This window comes from Lycium barbarum, chromosome 11 (assembly GCF_019175385.1).
Source record: "Lycium barbarum isolate Lr01 chromosome 11, ASM1917538v2, whole genome shotgun sequence".
In the NCBI taxonomy this organism is placed as follows: Eukaryota; Viridiplantae; Streptophyta; class Magnoliopsida; order Solanales; family Solanaceae; genus Lycium; species Lycium barbarum.
Window position 1 is genome coordinate 398,609 of NC_083347.1, and position 23,564 is coordinate 422,172.

The 23,564-nt window shown below is 33.9% G+C and overlaps 1 protein-coding gene across 2 annotated transcripts; it reads left to right on the forward strand.

Annotated features, from left to right (window-relative positions):
• The first annotated feature begins 674 nt into the window (after positions 1–674).
• On the forward strand, positions 675–23,010 carry LOC132618120 (probable LRR receptor-like serine/threonine-protein kinase At1g56140). Of its 2 annotated transcripts, XM_060333182.1 has the most exons (24): positions 675–994; positions 14,539–14,716; positions 15,091–15,162; positions 15,249–15,320; positions 15,408–15,479; positions 15,586–15,657; positions 16,453–16,524; positions 16,630–16,704; positions 16,793–16,864; positions 16,961–17,032; positions 17,144–17,215; positions 17,388–17,459; positions 17,542–17,607; positions 18,062–18,127; positions 18,206–18,256; positions 18,901–18,965; positions 19,248–19,624; positions 19,946–20,144; positions 20,243–20,404; positions 20,684–20,802; positions 21,113–21,323; positions 21,436–21,667; positions 22,020–22,170; positions 22,495–23,010. In XM_060333182.1, exons 1-24 carry the CDS (start codon positions 772–774, stop codon positions 22,864–22,866), a joined length of 3,195 nt encoding a protein of 1,064 aa, XP_060189165.1. In that variant the 5' UTR covers positions 675–771; the 3' UTR covers positions 22,867–23,010. The 2 variants fall into 2 exon arrangements, with proteins under 2 accessions (XP_060189165.1, XP_060189166.1); XM_060333183.1 differs by lacking the exons at positions 675–994; positions 14,539–14,716 and adding an exon at positions 14,870–14,993.
• The last annotated feature ends 554 nt before the right edge of the window (positions 23,011–23,564 follow it).

Sequence of the window (23,564 nt, forward strand, 5' to 3'; positions counted from 1 at the left end):
GGGAGTATTATATTAAAGCTAGACATGAGAGAACTTTTTAACCTTTTGTTTGCTTTGAAGATTTCATCTTTCTTTAGATTCTTTTTGCATGTATCATAACCATTTGGGTATAGGTTTTCATTGATTTAAGGAATGCTTGACCTATCGTTCCAAAGAGAATGATTCTTCAAAGACTCAAAAAAATGGCTATGACTAAAAGATATACATAATATTGACAGTAGTAATTACGGGTTCAACAAAATCCCAGTAACTTTAGCTAAAACCCTGTATATATATATTAAATTTTAGTTATATGAACAAATAATCTATCCAAAACCTAGTGAATAAAAAAGCATTGTGTTAGTTTCTCAAGCTTAGGGAGTTGTATATTTGGGGGAGAAGTAGTAGTTGCGTATGGGGCGGGGCTAAACAGGGCTAAACGGGGTAGGGTAGTAGGGCTGGATCTAAATTGGGCAAACAGTTAAACTGGGGGTAGGGCAGGATAGGGCAAATCTTTAGTAGGGATAGACTCAATCCGCCCCGCCCCATCATGCCCTACTTTTCTTGTAGGCTTATCCTTCAAATTAGTGATGTGTGACATTATGTAACAACTGAAAACTCAAACGTTACATTCATCAAAACAACACAATACAATACATTATAAATATAATATGATACATTATGAAACGATATGTAGTAACCATCCAAACAAGGTGTTAGTCAAGCATTTAACAACAGTTATATATTAGCTTTATATAGTGATGGTTGTTTCTCAATTCCATACTATAACGGATGTCTCTTCTTTCTCTAATATCTTGTTCTCGACAAATCTCTGTCTCTCAAAGAAAGAATAAGGCAGAGATGAAGAAGGCACTGCCATTGGTAAGCAGAGGATCAGACGCTCTGTTTGGCTTAAGCTTCTACTTATTGGCCATCATTATCATGCTTGGTCAACTGGTGGAGATAGCCATAGCTCAAAGAAACACAACGAGTCCCATCACTAATCCTTCTGAAGGTGTGCTCCCACTGCCCACTTTGTGAAAATTCTTTTCTCTTCTTGATGTGTTTTCACCTCAACTTCTTACTATATTCAAGCTTCACAATCCACAGATAATCATCTCTTGACATATGCCAAGTTGAAGTTATGGTTAATCATGTGTTGTTAAGAGGTTTGAAATACATATAGTGGCGGAGCCAGGATTTCCGCCGAAGGGGTTCAAAATATAAAAAAAATAAGCATACGAAGAAGCCTAAGGGGGTTCAACATCTAATATATATATATATACATAAAAAATAATTTTAACCTTGTAAAAACAGTGTTTTTTTCCGCCGAAGGGGTTCGGATGAACACCCTTGGCATAGTGTGGCTCCGCCACTGAATACATATTATGTGTAGGCTAACATTGCGTGATACAGTATTATTCACTTTAGATCAAGTTCGCATAGGTTTTTCCATAAAAATCTATTCCATTAAGAGTATCTATGCGCCTTATATGTAACATCTAAATCTTTTCAACTACTAATGTGTATTATCAATTATGTTCACACACTTAATGTTATCCCTCTCTCCTCAGCTTCATTTGTTGTGATACTCTTTTTTGTTAGTCTGTTTTAAATTGAGTGACAATTTTTTTATATTTCAATTAATTACATATTAAATGTCTCATTATCTCTTTAATAAATTGATTTAAGTTTCAAAATCTCAGTACCTTTTTTGAAGAAAAAAAACTTTGTTCCCAATAAAACAATGGCACTATAAATTAGAACGAAGAGAGAATTATATTTTTGTACAAAATTGAATAATTTAATATTAAAATAAGGATATATGTTAGTAATTAAATTTTGTCCACTCTCAGTGTGCAAAATCTTTTGTTTCCTTTTATAGCGTAAATGAAAATCTAATTTTTTTCCATGTTTCTCTCAACAAAATTGTCAGAATTGGTGAAGTAATTCTTCACGCCTCAATATTATTAAACTTGCAACAACTAATTCTTCCATGCTTTAACCATTGTTGATCTTGGAGAGTTTCTTTTGCTTTAAGGGTTTGCAATCACATGTTTCTTAATTTTTTTTTCTGACTGCTTTGCAAACAAAATTCAAATTTTCCTTTTTTTATTTTTATTTTTAAGTTAAGAAGCATCCAAAATTGCAGATATCACATAAAAATCTGCATCAAAATTAAAGTGAATTATGTGAGCTTCAATCATATTAAAGAGACTACACTGATGTAGAAAAGACAAGCAAAGAAAGATGTTGGTGAATATTCTGATAAATTACAGTTGAAAAATAAAATGACATGATAAAAAATAAGTAAATGAATATTCTTCAAGCTGAGGCGCGGATATCTCGCTCTCTTTAAGGAGATTCAAGCCCACTGCATCATAATCTTCACAGGTCCAGCAATATAGCTCTGACTTGTGCCTCTCCACGATACAACAGCCCGTCAACGTCGTGTAACTCAAACAACTCTTCACTATAAGAACACCTTCCTTCAACATAAAAAATACTTTCTTTTATAGTGACTAAGTTGGAAACTTAGAATATTTTCTGTCTCAACTCTCTCTTTCACTACTCCAACCTCACTACACACTATAATATTTTACCACACTTCTCATACACAATATAACACTTTTTTTCTCACACAACTCATGGAAGAAGCACCTCTATATATAATTGTAGAGTTCATCCATAGAGTAAATTAAAGAATAGTGGGTAATTAAGTGAGGTAGATCATGAAATAGTGGTTAATAGCTACATTCTACATCATGGAGTAGTGAGAGAGTGGAAGTTATGGCCATTTTCTAGCTTTTGTGGCCATTAACAAATATGGGAGATGAATAATATATTTTAATAAAATCCCAACAATGGAGGGAGTGTTTTGGAAGAGATAATCGGGTAAGATGGAGAGGTTTAAAGAAATAGACGAATGAATCCAAGAAGTTTTTGAAATTGAGGGGAAAAGTAACGTAACTTGAAAATTGGGAAAAAAAGAAGAAGAAAGAAACTTGAAAAGAATGGTAACTGGTAATAGCAGGTTAATTTTACCTGAAAATGTAAAATATTTTGTACACTGATAGTACAAAACTTAAGTACGTAACTCCTAAAATTTGCGTTCAAGTAAAAATATGTTAGATATATAGAGAAAGCGACAAAGTTTGTTTGCCTGGATGTGAGGATGGCGAAAATTTAGCAGTATATTAGAAAAATTATTGTACGAGTAATAACGACAGCTGTGTTAGCTGGCGGCTTATGGACCAGCGGGGTCCGTGGCGAAGACCTAAGCTAGTCAGCTTTTAAGTTACACAAAAGTGCCAAAAATATCCTTGTACTATTGGGCATAAATACCGAAAATAAAAATATCAGATTGAACCGAATCGAACTTCAAGAAATCGAAATCAAAAAAATTGAACCGAACTAGTTTGGTTCGGTGTTCGGTGTCCAATTTCAAAAAAACGAAACCGAATAGCCGAACCGAACTTAGATGAAACCGAACCGAAGAACCGAAATTTAATACATTACCCAAAAAAATAAAATAGTCCAGGTCCATTAAGTTTAAGCCCAAAAAAATCCAATTGTAACAAGCCATTTTTTGTTTTTGTATCCCTAATTTTTCACTTCAGTTGAGAAAATCAAATATCTTTAACAAAAAAAGGTGACTAGGATGTGTCTTTAGGATTAATGTATGTCATTTATGTGTTTTCTTAATTATTCTTACTGTATGTATATAACCTAGTAATCCTATATTATGGTTATGGTTTTTTGTTCTTGTGTATCCTGTTTGTTTGATTTTGATTTCAATTTATCAGTTTTATGTTTTATTGCTTTTGAGAATATGAATTGGTGTAAATGGAATCGCTTCAAATATCATATCAAAAAAATCGAATTGAAAAAATCGAAACCGAACTTCAAAAAACCGAAACCGAAAGAACCGAACCAAACTGGTTCGGTGTTCGGTGTCCACCTTCAAAAAATCGAAACCGAAATAGCCGAACCGAAGTTTGATAAAACTGAACCGAAGAACCGAACGCCCACCCCTACTTCTATTGTCATATTTTGGGTCAAAATATATCCTGATGTTAAACTTTGATACAAATATACTCTTGACCACGTTGTTATTTTATTGACCTATTTTAACTATTCGCTAATTAATTAAAATTCAATCATATAATAATGGGAAAAGGACATATATGGTCGGTCGGGTGAAACTAATTTCACTCGGTGGTCAAAGTCTTTCTAAACCCAAATTATACCCACTAAACTAATCTCATCTATTAGCCAAAACTTAAATAAGACAATTTCAAATAAAAACCCAAATACAAAAATGTTTGAGGCGATTTTTATATATAATATGTGTCATTTGTGTATAAAATATGTATCAGTACCTATCTGTAATGTATAGAAACTGTATAAAATATGAATCACTACGGTATGTATCATTTTTGTATATAATATGTATCATTTGTGTATATAATGTGTATCAGCACAGTGCAACTGCCCTGTATAAAATAGAAAATTGTATCATTTTTGTATATAATATGTATCATTTTTGTATAGAAAGTGTATATATAATTCTAGCATGTGTATATAAACTGTATCAGTCTTGTATAGAAAGTGTACCATACATACAAAAAATGTATTATAGAAACCGTATCATTGTGTTATATAATATGTATCACTATTGTATATGTAAAAAAAAAAATATCATATCATTATTGCAGAATATGTGTATAATAAATGTATAATTAACGAATAATTTCTGTATAATGTTTGATTAATTCTAACATATGTATATAAACTGTATAGTTCTTGTATATAAAGTGTATATATAATTCTAACATATATTCATATGTTGTGGCAGTCCTTTAGTGGCGACTTAGTCGCCACAAAAAGGTCGCCACAAAAAGTTTTTTTTTTAAGCGCCTGGGCTGTTGGGTCTGCCAGTCTTGGCATTATTTTGGGCCGACCAAACACCTAGTGGGATTAAGCTCAAAAATGGTTAAATGTGAAATTAGTTTGACTTAGTGGACACACAATGTCTTTTTTCCCTGTAATAATGGTGTAATGGCAAAGGCCCACATCTTAATTCAACCTACCAGAACGTTTAAAAAGCTTGAAATCTTTAGATCTATCAAACAACACGCTCTCCGGCGAAATACTGGTAACATTTACAGAGCTGAAGAATCTCACTTTGCTAAATCTTTTCATCCAAGAGTTGCTGAAATAGAAAGTATCACAACTTTGGGACGGAAGTGTTCCACAGGGTTTAGGAAAGAAGAGTAAGTTGATAGTAGTACCAATAAATTAATCGGAAACATGTGTACCGGCAATAATTTAAGGGTATTTTACATAAATAGCAAATATTTGGAGTTTAATCAAACTGCATAGCTAATGTTTCAATATTTACATTCTGTAGCAAATCAGCCTAGCTCTCACATGTGTATTCAATTTTTTATTTTATTTTTAGCTGTATTCATGAATACAACAATTTTTTTCCACTGTATTCATGAAATAACTATCTGTATTCATAAATTGACTGTTGTATTCATGAATACAACAAGTAAAAATTGAATACATATACACCAATAATTACACAAATACATCATATTTTTCGGTATGTATACAACAGATACAGGCAAAAAATACAGTATAAAACATTCATACACCAAAAAATTAACAAAGATGTCATATTTTTCGGTATGTATACAACAAATACAAGCGAAAAACATTGTATACACGGTAAATATACAACAAAATAAAGCGAAATTTTGGATTTTTTCCAGATCTGATCGGAAAAAATTCCGGCGAATTCAGATCTGATCGGAAAAAATTCCGGCGAATACAGCGTGCATCTGGACATTTTTTCTCTGACGCCGTTCTGAGTTTTTTTCTTCTTTTCCGGCATAGATCTTAGTTTTTTTTTTCTTTTTTGCTTCCAACAATGCTCAGATGTGTTGTATCTGTTGTATTCCGAACGACATTTTGGCATTTTCGCCGGAGAAGATGCACGGCATTTTCGCCGGACAGTGGAAAAAAGGGCACGGCATTTTCGCCGGAGCTCCGGCGGCGGTGGTGGCCAGCGGCGGAGCAGTGGGGAGAAGAGGGGGGAGAGAAATGGGAGGGATGGGTTGGAAGTGAATAGTGGGATGAGTATTCTATTTTGTGTGTATATATATATATATGTAGTTACTAAATGGTATTAATACACAAATGTTTGCTATGAGAAATAATTAAATCAAACTATAGCTACTAAATGTCAATACCCACTATATGTTTGCTATATCACGTAGTTATTCCATAATTTAATCACTCTGGGAAACTTCTTGTTTGGTCCAATTCCTGAATCTTTAGGTCAATGCCAATCACTTAAGGGCATTTGTTTTCATTAAGATTAAGACGTCTGAATCTGAATACACATTTGAATTATTAAGATGTTATCTATATGTCTGAATATTAAATAATTAAGACGGTTTATTATTTAACATCTGAATGAATAAAAATTTATTTTATTTTATTTTAAAATTAATAAACATAATCAAAAGAGGGAAAATACAAAATGAACTCTCAACTAGTGTCGGACACGACATATAGAAATCATATTGCCGTAGCCTTGTACATCCACCAACATAATTGAATTTTTAGACCTCCATTAAAATCAATCTTGAGCTCCAAAACTCAAATTTCAAAGGAAAAAAAAAAACATATCCAATTTTTAACCCATTTATTTTTTCAAATCCCCAAAATCCACCCCCTACCTACTGCACTATCAGTGAACTCACAATTTTTGCCGTCGTAACTGAACACAAAACCACCACCGTCAAGGTAGTCGTGGGTTGTATCAATATGGTGAAGCGATTATCAATGTGTTTTCCGGAAAAGTTCAAGGTTTTCTAGATCTTGTTCATGATTATTTCCATGGGATGATCACTAATTATTATCATCGAGACATCGGCTTGATTTTCTCGTCAATGGATTTCAATTTTATATTTTTCTGGTCAATGATAAGTGTGATGATTAGGAAGAAGAAATAGTAACTAATGGAAGTTAATAACTTAATATAAATCATTACTTTCACTGATTTGATGAAGAGGTAGAAGTGAAATGAAGATGCAGGTTAGTAGTAGATTTGGTGGTTCTGTAGGGAGACAATCGAAGATTAGTCTTTCCAATGATCGCCTCGCCGGCCCTTTGCCATTAGTCATTATTGTATAGGTTGAATTTTAATTAAGGGAAAAGAGTAAAAAAAATATCCCTCTATTTTAGAAAAAAAAAAAAAAAAAGGTTAAAAATATCCTCCCAACTTATTTTGGATAAAAAATATCTCTCCCATTCTTAAAGTTTTCAAATATACCGATGTCTTGACGGAAATCATCCCCCAAAATAATCCGAAATCATTTTTTAAAATCGCTCCATCATTTAAACCCGACCCAACTAAATAATAACACATAAGATCCCCATATTTCCCAATACGTAGGTATGAAGTTTGAGGGAATTGGAGGAATAAGGGGATCTTATGGGTTATTATTTAGTTGGGTCTGGTTTAAATGATGGAGCGGGTTTAAAAATGATTTAGGATTATTTTGGAGGATAATTTCCGTCAAGACAGGGGTATATTTGAAAACTTTAAGGATGAGAGGAGTTATTTTTATACAAGATAAGTTTGGAGGATATTTTTAGCACTTTTTCTAAAGTAAAGGGGTATTTTGACCCTTTCCCCTTTAATTAATTAAGGGATAGTTAAAATAGGCCAACAGAATGACGACACATGTCCTTTCATTAAAATGAGGGTATATTTGTGCCAATGTATAACGGCGGGGGTATATTTGGACCCAAAGTATGACGGCAGGGGTATATTTGGACTCAAAGTATAACGATAGTAATATTTAGCCCTTTTCCAATAATACAGGGGTATATTTGGCACTTCTCCGTTTAAGTGATACAGTATACAAGAAGAAAATAAATAATTTTTATATTATTAGTGCAATTTAACTAGTCTAAGGGTCATAATCCATTGATAATCATCTCTTGACACGTGCCAAGTTGAAGCTATGGTAAATCATGTATTGTTAGAGGTTGAGATACAAATTATTTGTCGGGAATTTTAATTAGCTCAAAAAAATAATCTTAACATTGTTTGACATTGTTTGCTTTAGCCAAGTCGATGCTATCTTCTCAAAAGATCTCACTTTAGTAAAAATATCACATTGTAATTTATAATCCCTTCGTCTCAATTTAAATGTCTTAGTTTGACTAAGCATGAAGTTTAAAAAATAAAGAGAGACTTTTGAATCTTGTGGTCCTAAATTAAAGATGTGTATACTAAAATGTCTTTTGAATCTTGTGGTTATAAACTTGTCATGTAAAATATTTGAACTGTCAACTTACCAAATATAAAAAGAGGTACTTTTTGGGACATATCAAATAGTAAGACACTTAAATTGTGACGGAGAAAGTACTATATAACTTCTAAATCTTAACAACTATTAATGGGGTACTTATTTGCACACTCAATATTATCTTTGTGTCATCATGGTATCATTTGATTTGATGCTCTTTTGTTGGGAAAATGACAAAAAGGTCCCTTATTTTTTATAGTAGGTTCAACATAGTCTTTATGTATTACTTGAGCACTTTTGGTCTTTTAAGTTTACCAAAAGTTATCACGTATGATCAATGTCAGATATTTATCAAACTCTGATTGTTAAATTTAATTGAAATCTCGAAAATAAAAAAACATTTAATGGGATCTCACATTTGGAAGTACAATTTTGTAGTTTATGTTATTTTTTATCCTTTTTAAAAGTCTGGTGAAACTTTTTGAGGTGCGATTTTTATTATTTTTGGTTTTTATTATGTGTATGGTGTAGTTTTTATGTTGTGATTTCTTGGATTTGACGAAAATTTCCGGTATTTTTGGTTGAAATTTTTTCTTCATAGTTTCAATTAAATTTAACAATCAAAATATGGAAAATGTCTGAGGGAGACAAAAAAGGCTCACTTTTAGTAAACTTAAAAGACTGAAACTGCTTAATTGATATCCAAGGGATTTATTTTGAACTACCATCAAAGATAAGGGACCATTTTTATAAATCATTTTCTCTCTTTTTTAGCGTGCTTAAGAAGAATAACAATATTGTTACAAATATTATTATAATATTGTGATGTCTATCTTTAAGAGAAATATTAGGGTTAGTGACTTTGGGATCAAGTCACTTTTTCCCTATAAATATAGAGGTTCTCCTTCATTGTAAATCAATCCCTAACAAGAGAAATAAGAATTCCCCTCTCTTCTCTCTTTCTCTACAATATTCTTCTTACTTGCTTTATTATTTTATAACACGTTATCAACACGAGACTCTGCCATTTTAAATTTGATTCTCTACTTCAAGTGCAATTTTTGAAGTTACACGAGTGCAAAGATAAGTATTGTATTTTAATCCTTCACTGTGTCAATTGTACTTTTTTAGTATTTATTCACTCCCATTATTAGGAATTTGATATGCCACCCGTTACATGGTATGCTCGAGATTAGTAATAACTTTTCTTTGTTTTGTTTTCTTTTGCCGGTTGTGAAGAAATCAAATTAATGCTCAGATCTGCCCCCTGTTAACATGCTACTCCAGAGAGGGGTTAAGGTAATTAGGTAAGTGGTGACTTGAGCACCAACTTTTAAAATTTTACAAACCTATGAAACCATTAATTGCTCCTGAAGAGCAATACGAAAAAAGGCATCACAAATATGGTTGATGCATTTTTGGTGACTGTTTATCAATATGTGGAATTTATTCTACAATTATTTTATGAATTGGATATATAACGATGCTTCAGATTCGCTCTTAAAGTAACAATTGCTTTGAAGCCAAGTATATCAAAGATATGTTAGAGGAAAATTATCTGCATTATACGTATACCGCGATTCGCTCCCTAAGTAGTAATATCTTAAAAGATGTTTCTAAGCTATCACGATTTGTTATGCTTAAGGCACGTTCAGATAATTGTTCCATTCCTAAAGAATGAGAATTTTTTATAAATGTTACAAATACAGATCCATTCCCTGATGTGAATGTGATAGTACGTAGTAAAGCTTATAAATGCGGATGTGAAGTTATCACGACTTATCTCCAGAAGAGATAGAATTATTGGGGGAAAAAATTCTAAAAAATGATTACTCCCGAAGTAGTAATTTCATAATTCTGCTCCCGAAGTAGCAAACTCAGAAATTTGCTCCCGAAGTAGCTTATTTTTTACTTTACTATTATTTTTTCATATCCATTTAATTATTGTTTATTTCATGACACTAGCAGTGTTCAAAAATCAATTAAGGGCTCCAGAAGAGCTAACTATTTATCTAGAAGACCATTTCACTAGTAGTGTCCAAACAATATGTGATTATGAAGAATAAATTAAAGGCTCCTGAAGAGCTTATATAGTATTATGTAATTCATTCTATATTGTAATATATGAAGTTGTTATGATCAAAATACAAGTTGTAATAAACCCGAAGTTTACTGATAAAAATGATCAATACTACAAAGGATTGAATATCTTCAAGTTACTACGGGTAAGAAATATATTTATGAAAGGTTGCCCGATTTTTACTACAAATATAAGCATGATGAATCACATGAACAATAAACCAGAAGTTTATATTGATATAAAATTCATGTCATAGTAAACCAGAAGTTTACTAAAACAAATAGCACATGACATGGTAAACTTGAAGTTTACCAGTATAAATAATTTTATTAGTCGGCATGAGCGATTTGATCATCCCGATTCAAATATGATGTGCGGATTGAGTATTTGACATATATTGAAGAACTAGAAGATTCTTCAATAATTTATTGTTGTTTCTTGTTCTCATGATATGTTGATTATACTGGCTAAAGTTGGGATTGAGTTCCCTAAATTCTGAAAAAAAATATAAAAGGTGAATATGGGCCCGTTCACCTATTATGTGATGTATCAAATAGATGCATCGATAAGACAGTCACATGTGTTTTATTGTCGACCTGCAGTTTGACATATGCAAAGTTACTTGCTCAAAATAATTGAGTTGAGAGCACAATTTTCAGATTATGTAATCAAGATAATTCATCTTGTTAATGCTAGTTTATATTCAAGCTGGTTTGGCGTTGAATGCCTCCGATAAATAGCTAAACCATTGTTTATGAGAACAAAGCTTTATGTGCTGGTCTGAGATATGATATATGGTATACAACATCACTTGTATGCTTCAGACCAATAAATTATATTAAATTCGCCCCTCACAATTGGGTCAGGATTAGGAACCTGATATTTCCATCTAACAGTTTTTATGTATGGTATATGATTAATTAATCTACCATGATGTGTGAAGATGGATTCCCTCAAAGAATATGGGATATATGTTAGTTTATCTAACATAAGGGGGAGGAATAAGCAGTTATGAAATATGTTGTAAATTATCATTAGTATGATCCTTATTCAAAAAGTAATTCAAATCAAATGCTCGAAGCATTGCTGACCCGAAATTAGTCTCATATTTCAGCTGCAAAATGCTCATACTAACATTGATGTCCCCGAAGGACAGAGTATACAACATGTATAAAGCATGTAGGGGTGTTCATGGTTCGGTTTGGGTCGGTTATTGGTTAAAACCATAACCAAACCAATTTAGTCAGTTTTTAAATGTCTAAAATCATAACCAAACCAAGTAAAATAATAACCACCGGTTTGGTTATTGTCGGTTTGGTTCGGTTTTTCAGTTTATGACTAGCCGTGACAATTCAAATATTCTCTCTCTACATTCTTCAAATTTCTTATGAAGCTCTTTTTTCCTCACGGCTCACAAGGGCGAACTTTGCTGCATGTTGAGGGAAAGACATGCTGATGGCAAATCAGGTGGACCAAACTTGCAACGCAATTTAGATTCAAAAGAACAAGTCAAACAGAGGTTCCGAAATACAAACAACTTTGTCCATTAAAATGAAAAAATTACATATTTAAACTAAACTAACTAGAGAATCCAGAATATAATCAAAAGTACTTCGACCATCTTCCTTAGCTTAAGCTCCAAACTAATCAATGCTCAAAACAGTACCCGGAGAATCTGCAAAAGAAATCACGATATTAGGCATTAAATGTCTTAAAACATAAAGGTATAGCAGCTCAGCCAACAAATATAGCAGATGTTGGTGTTACTGAACCATATTTAGGAACCTCCAAATCTTCAACCTCTGTCCTTTTCATCTGAAAAATATTAGAAGTTTAGGACCCATTCCGACAAGAAAAAATAAAGGTAAAAATTCGAAACAGAAAAGGAAACAACTTAAAATCAAGTAGCTAACAAAGGAAACAACTTAACATCAACTTAAACATTCGAAACAGAAAAGGAAACAACTTAAAATCAACTTAAACATTCGAAACAAAAAAGGAAACAACTTAAAATTCGAAACAAATTCTTACAAACCTTCTCAAACTTTGACAGTCTTGTACTTGAGGAGTTGAAGTTGCTCTTGAGCCTTTACTGTGAGTTTGTGAGAAACGTGAGCTTCTGCTTCTCTTGTTCTTAGGCTGGAGCAGAAATCAAAATTGTAAAATGAAAAGAGATAGTAGGGTTTTTACTTTTTACCCTTATGCTTACGACTTATTAGAGTTGAGCTTGGATTGTTGGACATATTCTTTTAAGACATGGGCCTTAAAAATAAGTAGACCAAAATTAAATTAATAATTAAAAGGTATAAAATATCTTTAATTATTTATGAAAAGCTAATATTATACATATAAATAGTTATAAATTTTATGTATATAATTATCGGTTTAGTTCGGTTATTTATCTGGTTATTTTTTACTATAACCATAACCAAACCAAATATTATCGGTTTTTCAAATTTAAAACCAAACCAAACCAAATGTCGATTTTTTTATTCGGTTTGGTTAAATTTTCGATTTGGTTTTGGTTTTAACCAAAACTGTGAACAGCCCTAGAAGCATGTTAGATCAATCAGTTCCAAATGAAATAATCCTTGAAAAGGGAAGGAACAAAGGATAAAAATGACCATTATGAGGAGACAATGTGCTCTTGAAGAACCTACGACATAACACTTCATGAAACCTTATGAGAGGTTAGGTACCTAAAAATAATAGAAGTGATAAGATCTCAATAAGTTATGTCCTATTGCAAATCGATACAAATTATATATCGTCGACGATATCTTTGGTACAATATAGCGCAATATTGTAAAAGATTATGAGGATCTAAATTCTACATCTATCATGCTAACGTAGAAATTATTATCAAGTGAAATGACGCATTTTGGTAAGCATAAAGCTTATTTGACCTGCTGTCCAGACACCAGAAGATGTCATATCATTTAAATAGAAATAGATGTTGTCACATCCTATATGAATCACTTGACAAAATTATATGAAAATTCCTAAAGAATTTTAAATGCCTGAAGCATATACAAGTTGTAGAAATTTGTTCATAATTCTTATATGAATTAAGTTAGGCATGGTGAACGCGATTTTATCACCTTAATGAATATTCACTGACTAAGGGCACAGATGACTCTATTTTTCCTTACGTCTTTGTGGAAATCAAAATCTGTCATATTGTTGGTGCAAGTTGATGACTTGAATATTATTGAAACTCTTGAAGAGCTCTCAAAAGCAATATATTTTCTGTTGAAAGAAGTTGAAATGAGAAACTTGCAGAATTCTTTCGTCCTGAAGTGCCATATCTTTATCTTTATGTTACAGTTATACGATGTTTTTCTACATGACAGTCAAATCATATAAAGATAACATTTGTTTATAAAGTAAGTCGGGAATGCACTTGGAGTGATTTCAACAATACAACTCTATTTAAAGACTGAAGATGCAATAGCATACATAGCCCAACTAAAGAGGATTCATAAAAGCACAAGACATGTTTCACCAAAGTTGTTCTTCACACACGAGCTCCAGAAGGAATGGTGATATCAACGTGCAAGAGATTTGTTCGAGCGATAATATGACTGATTTATTCACTAAGTCTCTACCAACTGCAACTTTCGAGAATATGGTGCACAAGATTGAGATGTGAAGATTCAAATTTTTTGATTGAAGTTCTCATCAGGGGGAGTTAATACGCGTTGTACTCTTTTTCCCTTTCAAGGTTTTTGTTCTATTAGGTTTTTCCTTGTAAGGTTTTTAATGAGGCAACCAAATGGTGTATTATTAGAAATGTGTACTCTTTTTCCTTCACTAGAATTTTTCCCACTGGGTTTTTTGTAGTAAGGTTTTAACGAGGCATATTATCTATCGAAATAGACATCAAGAGGAGTGTTATAAATATTATTATAATATTGTGATGTCTATCTTTAAGAGAAATATTAGGGTTAGTGACTTTGGGATCAAGTCACTTTTTCCCTATAAATATAGAGGTTCTCCTTCATTGTAAATCAATCCTAACGAGAGAAATAAGAATTCCCCTCTCTTCTCTCTTTCTCTACAATATTCTTCTTACTTGCTTTATTATTTTATAACAAGTATTGTATATTTAAAAATAATTTAACTTGCAAGTTATTGATACTGCAGCCCGTGTATTAAACTCCCTCTTCCAAAAATGGACGATTTCTGCAACAAATCAGTGGAACATTAGTGGTAAGTTATGCAGTGGAGCCGCCATTGATCAAACTTCGATCCTAGAGCCAACTTTCAATCCCGCCATCAAATGCGCCTGTTCTGCCAACAACCTTTGTCATATCACTGGCTTGTAAGTCACTCTTTTTCCCTACTCAATTCAGTAGCACAGCCAACCTTTTCACGAAAGGATTCAAAATATAAAGAAGCAAACACGTGAAGAAGTTAAGAAGTTAAGGGGATTCAATATCTACTATATATACATAGAATATATTATTGTGCCTCCTAGCTCAGCTCCTTCTCAATCGTACTCCAAGTCTTAGGCTATGCCTTTTGTCATCCCTTAGCTCTTTTAGTCCGTGTTATTCACTTTAATGACATTTGTCTAAGAGACGAATCCAAAATTTAGAGTTAACAGATGCTCCTTTTAATATATATATATAGCTAGAAAGACAGGTATTTAATTACCATGAAACTCTGACTTCTCTTTTCAATGGTTCTTTACAGGAAAGTTTATGCATTGGACGTCACGTGTGAAATTCCAGATGAATTATGGAGCCTTACCTTCCTCGATGATCTGTACTCGCTTCCTCCTAATTGTAGTTTCATCCTATACAGTTCATGTTTTATCTCCCAACTACTGATATTTTGGTTACAAATTGCAGCAATTTGGGCCAAAATTACTTAACAGGCACACTGTCCCCATCCATTGGCAATCTGACTCGGATGAAATGGCTGTAAGTCTACTCTATTTCAGTTGTTCGTACTCGTGAGATTTTTGGTGTTGACATGTTTGCAATGATTTAAAAGTTTGGTGTCTCCAGGACCTTTGGCATTAATGCTTTGTCAGGGGAGATTCCAAAGGAACTTGGGTTGTTGACTGACTTACAATCACTGTATGTTCTCATAATTATGTCTTTTAGACTATTTGTTTAATGATATATCATTGATCGATGTATGAAGTGCATCGATCTTCATCGTTTCTTCTTCATCAATCTGCAGAAGTCTTGGCACAAACAACTTCTCTGGACCTCTGCCTTCAGAGCTTGGAAACTTAACAAAACTGACACAAATGTAAGTTACAATGCGTTGTTTTACATCTTAAAAATTGTTACAACGTCAAATCTTAATTGTTAGATTTTCACAGTTTGCATGGGAAACAGGTTATCCATCCATGAACATCATACTGAATCTCGATGGTGTTGCGTTGTTTTAATTTATACATCAAATGCAAGACCCTGAAATAACATTAGTTTGTCAAGGATCTAATGCAATCTATGTTCTGCTTGCTCTATTTCATGCTAATGGAGGAGTATAGTAATTAAATCCTTCTCTTGTTTTCTGTCTGAAGTAATCATTTCTTATCTGAAGAGTATGATAACTATATTAGGTTGTTAATACTTGTCACATGTATACCAAAAAATGCAGAATACAACGTCGCCAAGACATATAACTCTCATTTTACGTACATTAGTACATTACTTATTTTCTAGTCTTTGAAAATTTAAATTCTAATTTGAACTTGCAACATGTAGAAATATAAAGGAAAGAAAATAGTATAACTTGAAATATATAGCACACATTTGAGACATAACAGATGCCAAACAATAGAACATAACAACTACATGAGAGTTCCCATCAAACATGGGAAATGAAAATTACTTTTGAGGTTTATAAGTTATTTTCTCCTGAATAGAGCCTTCTTTGATTGTTGAAATTTTATATGTTCATATGATATTTGCGAATTGTAAAACTGTTTCTCTTATAACAGAATATGTGTAACTTATATTTCTTTATTTTTAATTATTCTGTCACTTCTGTAGCTTTATTGTTGTTTTTTTCTGACAAAAATACTATTTCGTTGCGTAGTTATTTCGATAGTGCTGGTGTTAGTGGACCTATACCATTGACGTTTGCGAAACTGCAGAAATTGGATACAGTGTAAGAGTTCTCTGTCGCATGTTCCTTCTCTAGCTTCCCAATTTTTACTTGGACAAATTTGTGTATAATAAACCTCACTGGAAAATTAACTATTCGGGCTTTCAGGTGGATTTCAGATAATGAATTTACAGGGAGGATTCCTGATTTCATTGGAAATAATTGGTCAAAGCTTACTGCACTGTAAGACCACAGTTTCTCGTATGTCCACTTTGTTATTCTCGAATTCTTACGAGAATGGTGTCTGTGTCTGATCTTTCTATTGCCACAGGAGGTTTGAAGGAAATGCTTTTGAGGGTCCAATACCAGCTTCCTTTTCCAACTTAACCGCTTTGACCGACCTGTAAGTTTTAGTGACTATTTTTATCATTTTGTTCATAGTTTAGAATCCACTTTTACATTTAGCAGAATCTGATATTTCCTCCTGTATAACTAACAGGAGAATAAGTGATTTATCCAATGGGAGCTCTTCATTTGACTTTCTCAGGAATATGAAGTCTCTAAGCAAGCTGTAAGGGACATGACATAGCACCACATGCTAAAAAGCTTGACATTTTATTTCCTTTCTTCTCTTTGCGTTTTCAGAATCCCCAGTCTGACCAACTAAACTTGGTATTTCCAGGGTCCTACGAAATAACAATATTTCAGGTTCCATCCCAAGTAATATTGGAGAATATCAGAAGCTGTCACTACTGTGAGTTCATGATCATGTTCTTCTAAACTTTTTAAGCCCTTAGTATTGTGGATTGAACTGTAATTATCTCACTTATACAATCATAGCATAATATGCCTGAGCATAAACACTTGTTACCGAGCATAAACACTTCTAACAAGTGTCGTGCTACTATAACTTTTGTTTTTCTCAGGGATTTGAGCTTCAACAAGTTGACTGGGCGTATTCCAGATGAACTTCTCAATCTGAGTTCGTTGACTCACTTGTAATAGATGATCTACTCGTTGCTTATCTTTGATACCACCTTAACGATGTCTTCATGTGCTAATGCCCTTTTCAATCATCAGGTTTCTTGGTGATAACAACTTAACAGGCAGCCTGCCAGCTCAGAAGACCCAATCCCTCCAGACTATGTAACTCTTGTTTTTATATGATTTCACCTTCAAATATCCTTTTGTTGGAATGAATATGCTGAACTTTCAAACATTTTCACTATTTTATTAAGCAGAATGAAGCACCTTTTCTTTTATAAGTTATTTCAGCATCTTCCTTACTGAGATTTGAAGCCTTACCGGGGGTGACATGGTCTGAGAAAAAGCATAGTAAAAGTGAGAATGAAATGATTATGCAACCTAATTTCTAATCTTAAACGTCCTATAGAAGATTGACCAAAATTCATTAATTATTGCTAATAACTATTTTGATCTAGACTCAAATTGTACCTCTCTGACTTGATCTCATCACCATAAAGTTTAAAAGGTTATAGTTTCATGGATGAAATAAACGCTTGACATATTCTATATTTTGCACGCAAGAATATCTGAAATGTTTGGCAGTTGTTGCTTAATATCCCATCTTTTCATGTAGAGATTTATCATACAATGGGTTATCTGGAAGCTTCCCTTCTTGGATCAATGAGCAAAATCTGCAATTGTACGTATGAGAATACCTGAAATTTATAAACGTTTGACTGTGATCAGCATGCTAACACTGACACTTGACAACTTGCAGAAATTTAGTGGGCAACAACTTCACAGCAGAACAAATACAATCAGATAGCAGGTAGGTTGACCACAACTTTGCAACTATAATTGTCTCTTGGGTAAAGGTGCAAATATACCCCTCAACTTTGCGATTTAAAGCGGATATATCCCCATTAAAAAAGTGATCTATATATACCCTTGCCGTTACTCTTTTCGCTAACGGAATTTCTTTTAAAAATCATTAAGCTTATTGTTTAATTAAAAAAAATGTCATGTGGCTTTAAAAAAAAAGTCTACCCATCTTTTTAGTAGACATATTTTTCTAATGACACATGGAATTTTTTTTTCCCATAGGTCGGGTCTGGTTCGTTAAAAAAAATATCTCCGTGGCTTTAACAAAAAATAAGTCTACCCATTTTTGTAAACGAACCAGACTCGACACACCAGAAAAAAAATATCATTTGGCTTTAGAAAAATATGTCTACTAAAAAACAATGGATAGACTTTTTTTTAAAGCCACGCGGTATTTTTTTTAATTAAAAAAAATCTGTCAACAAAAAGGATATATTTGCACAATTTTGTAACGGCAGGAGTATACTTACACCACTTTTATAATCGAAGTATATCTGCTCTAAATCGCAAAGTTGAGGGGCATATTTGCACTTTTTACCTTGTCTCTTTATTCAAAGAACTTAAACAGGTGAATACTTCCTTCGTCTTCAGATCTCTGGCTTCGGGGTTAAATTGTCTTCAACGGCAATTCCCTTGCAATCGAGGATCTCCGAGATGTAAGTGCTTCATACAATTCCTTGACGACAAAAATCCTACTTCAAGTTTCTGGTCCCATTAGTATGAATAAGTTTGAAAATATTTTGTGTCTATAAACCACAATATAAGAATGGTCAATTTCCATTTAGTTGAATTAGGTACATTTTCTGCTCTTATGATATGTCGTTTACCATAAACAAGAAGGGGGAGGTGAGGTAGGACATCTGCTTCTAGTGTTCTAATATAAAACATTTTTACGGGTATCTCATCTTCTCATGCATGTGACTTTTCATAATTCACAGATTCCAACTTTGCAATTAAATGTGGAGGACCTCAAATAACCTCTACTGATCAGATATTGTATGAGAGGGACAATGAAACTCTGGGCCCAGCAACATATTTCATGACTAGTACAGGGAGGTGGGCAGTTAGTAATGCTGGTCTGCATTCTGACCGTCCAAATCAAAGCTTCACAAGCTTCTCCTCATCTCAGTTTACAAACACCTTGGACTCAGAGCTCTTCCAAACTGCACGAATTTCCGCTGGATCACTTAGATACTATGGCTTGGGCCTTGAGAATGGTAATTACACTGTGAACCTCCAGTTTGCTGAGTCAGAAATCTTAAATCCCCCAACTTGGAGGAGTCTCGGAAGACGTGTATTTGACGTATATGTACAGGTATGCATTATTTTCTTGAAATAGCTTTTATCTACTTGTAGATTTTTAGATAACCATCTTCTTGACCGATATGGAATTGGGAGGGGTAAAGCAAAGATCATCACTAAGATAATCATGAATAGTTGCTTGGTGTTTACTCCTCAGTCAGAAGGTTGCTTTCATTCTCCATTGCATTGAGCTTTCAGAATGCAAGATCTTGATGCTCCAATGCTAACTAGGAACAAAGGGAAGAAAAGAAAAGGAGAAGAGAGATAACCTTTTTCTCCTTTCCTACATTTACATCATAGTTGGCTTAAAAATTTTATGTTTATCTTTTTCCAGGGAATTCGGGAGTTGAAAGATTTTGACATACGGAAGGAGGCTGGAGGGAGGTCCCTCGTAGCTGTTCGAAAGCAATTTAAAGTTCGGGTTTCTGAAAATCATCTTGAGATACATCTCTTCTGGGCTGGAAAAGGGACCTGTTGTGTACCTATACAAGGCACGTATGGACCTTCCATATCCGCAATTAGTGCAGCCCCAGGTATCCATGAATTACAGCCATCATGTACAGCCCAAAGTAAATTAGATTCTTAAATGAGGCATTCAAAACTGTACTGAGACTGCTAAGCTTTTCTACAGATTTTGTTCCCACTGTTAGCAACCAGCCTCCTACTACAAAAAAGAACTGGACTGGTCTGATTGTGGGTATTGTTGTTGGAGTTGGAGTCATAAGCTTCATTTCAGTATTTGCTGTCTATTACCTAATTCAGAAAAGAAAACAGCAGGCTTTGGAGGATGAAGGTAAGAAATGCAAACTGATCTAGAATGGTTCTACCGTTTTTTGACTTTTAAGTGATTCATCTTTCTTTAAGTGTAACTGCTTCTTGGAAGCTGTCTAAGACAGTATCTTACAGGAAGGTCGGTTTAGTAACACTTCCATTTCAAGACTCTTTTTTTGTAAAAGTTTCTAGAAATGTTTGTGGTTCATTTCTTGATTTTGACACTTTCGTTTAGAAGAGCAAGAGTCAGCACATGCATTCCTTCAGTGATTTAAAGACATGTTTCTCTTCAAATTTGCAGAGTTCCTAGGGATAGATACCAGACCCTACACTTTCAGCTATTCAGAACTTCGATCTGCGACTGGTGACTTCTCTACTTCTAATAAGCTTGGAGAGGGAGGTTTCGGACCAGTTTACAAGGTAATCCATTCTTCCACGATAATTCCTGAAGTAACTAGTGTTCCCAATATTGCAATTTTCGTTGCACCTACAGCTCACATGTTTCTTAAATAGACCTTGTTCTTTTCAAAGCCTTTCTCTTGAGTGATTTCACTATTTTCATCGGTAGACATTGTGGCCTCCCATAATCTATATCTCCGCCATCAAGAAATGTTTCGTGACTAAATACTTGTGCTTTCTTGTTTGCTTTAGTTTTGCTATGAATTATGGCAAACATGATATGATTTTACTGAAATCGTCTGAATGGTGAACCAATTTTTGTGGTCCGTAGGGAACACTTGAGGATGGGAGGGTTGTTGCTGTTAAACAACTGTCTGTGGCATCACATCAAGGAAAGAGTCAGTTTGTGGCAGAGATTGCCACTATATCTGCTGTACAGCACCGTAATCTTGTAAAACTCTATGGCTGCTGCATCGAGGGAAATAGAAGTTCACTTGTTTATGAGTATCTTGAAAACAAGAGTCTTGATCAAGCATTATTTGGTACTAATGAGTACAAGATCTCAGAATTTCTGCCTTTCCTCATATAAGAGAAGAAAAAAACACTTTTCTTTTTTATAGAATGATTATCGATATTTTCCCTTCAATTGCGCAGAGAAAGGATCTTTATATCTTGACTGGCCAACACGCTTCCAGATAAGCTTGGGAGTGGCAAAGGGTCTAGCTTATCTTCACGAGGAATCTCGAGTCCGTATTGTCCATCGAGATGTCAAGGCCAGTAATATTCTGCTTGATTCAGACCTAAACCCTAAAATTTCAGATTTCGGATTGGCAAAACTTTACGATGACAAGAAGTCTCATATACAAACTGGTGTTGCAGGCACAATGTAAGATCCTCTTCTTTTTTTCTTTTGAATGAATTTATACAGAGTGTCTAGCGGCCTTTTATTAATGATGAAAAATTAATCCTCAAAAGGGATTAGTTACCCCATTAGAATTGGTAAGGTAAGGCCTAACCCCTCTTTCTTGTACTTATCCCTGTTGAGGATTTTTTATTTTTAGTATTAATAAAAGGCCACTAGACATACTGTCTAGTGGTATAAATCGCCAAAAATAAAATCCTCAAGAGTAAGTGGGGAGACCTTACCAAATGAGGTACTTAAAATTGAAAATGTGTCATATTCTTTCACTCCTTTCCTATAGTTTTGTTTCATGAAGCTTGTGATTATTTTCTTGTAGAGGGTATCTTGCACCAGAATATGCCCTGCGCGGACGTCTGACCGAGAAGGCTGATGTGTTTAGCTTTGGAGTTTTAGCTCTAGAAGTTGTCAGTGGTAGAGCAAACTCTGACGAGAGCTTGGAAGAAGACAAAATCTACCTTCTTGAATGGGTAAAGTCTTTTCCTTCTTTACTTGTAGTAAAGCATTAGAACAATGAAATATATGTGTTTATACTCGGTTGCTGCTGCAAGTGGTTATGCAATTTCTAGCTTGTCGGGCATTTAATGCAATGGAAAGAATGGAAAATTCAACAAATACCTTGGATTAATAAAATGGAAGAAAAATTCCTTTGCGTTCATACCTTTCTACTTTTAATCTCTATTGTCTTTTAAGACTTTGACTTGTCGCGTTGTCCTGTGGTTCCTACATGTATCATTTAGTTCTAAGCATATTCATTGCATATCACTAACTCCTGTGTACACTTGGTCTTCTAGGCTTGGCAGGTTCATGAGAGCAAGCGTGAAACTGAGCTGGTGGATGCAAATTTATCTGAATTTGATGTAGACGAGGTGAAAAAAGTAATAGGGATAGCTCTACTATGCACTCAAACATCCCCAGGAGTACGACCCTCAATGTCCCGTGTAATAGCAATGCTTACAGGAGATGCAGAGGTTGCCACTGTGACTTCCAAACCTGGATACCTGACCGACTGGAAATTTAAAGATACAACAACTTTCATGACCCGTCATTCTTCCCAAATGCACAATTCATCAGTGAGTACAAGTACAGCCGCGAATACAAATTATTCACCATCAGATGTTGCTGAGACACCAATGCTCAGTGACATCAATGGAGAGGATAGATGAAACTTTGTATTTTTCAGTCAGAGATGAAGTGAGACACGAGATAATTTTCGACCCTTTTGTTTGCTTTGAAGATTTAATCTTTCTATAGATCCTTTCTGCATGTATTATAACCATTTGTGTGAGGTTTGCAATGATTTAAGAATACTTGACTTTTCTTTTGAAAAGATAATGATTCTTGAAAGACGCAAAAAGTTGCTATGACTAAAATGATACATAATATTGACATACAACGGAAAAGGGCAGGTGATGGTGGTGCTGACAACTCTTAATTCTCCCGTGCTCTAGCAATTGCGCTCACTATACCCCTACCATGTAGTTAGGTAGGGACAATCAGTCTGTAGTGATGGGAATCTTGGAATGAATCAGGATCCGTATCAATAAAAATGCATATGCCACCAAAAGCCCAAAGTAAGACTATTGAACAAGACATCTAATGGCTAAAAGAGCATAGTCACTTCTAGCAGAAAATCTTAAAACTAAAACAAAATGTGGGTGAACGGAGTTGCACTGCAGGGGCATTCTAAAGAATCTACATTTGCAGTGCTCCATAACCGGAAACTAGGCGTGGAACTAGAGTATTGGCTACGCGTTTGGCCGAACCCAATATCTTTAGGTAAGTAAATGTCTTAAATATTCATTGATTACATACATATTATTACTACTCATTTAAAACACAGTAACTTAAAAAGTTCATTATT

Bases quoted from the DNA above. Each gene is read 5' to 3' on its own strand.
- LOC132618120 (XM_060333182.1), top strand. From the start codon at position 772: ATGTCTCTTCTTTCTCTAATATCTTGTTCTCGACAAATCTCTGTCTCT. The intron at 18,966-19,247 runs GTAAGTGCTTCA...CATAATTCACAG, and splicing joins CAATCGAGGATCTCCGAGAT to ATTCCAACTTTGCAATTAAA. The intron at 20,405-20,683 runs GTAAGAAATGCA...TCAAATTTGCAG, and splicing joins GCAGGCTTTGGAGGATGAAG to AGTTCCTAGGGATAGATACC.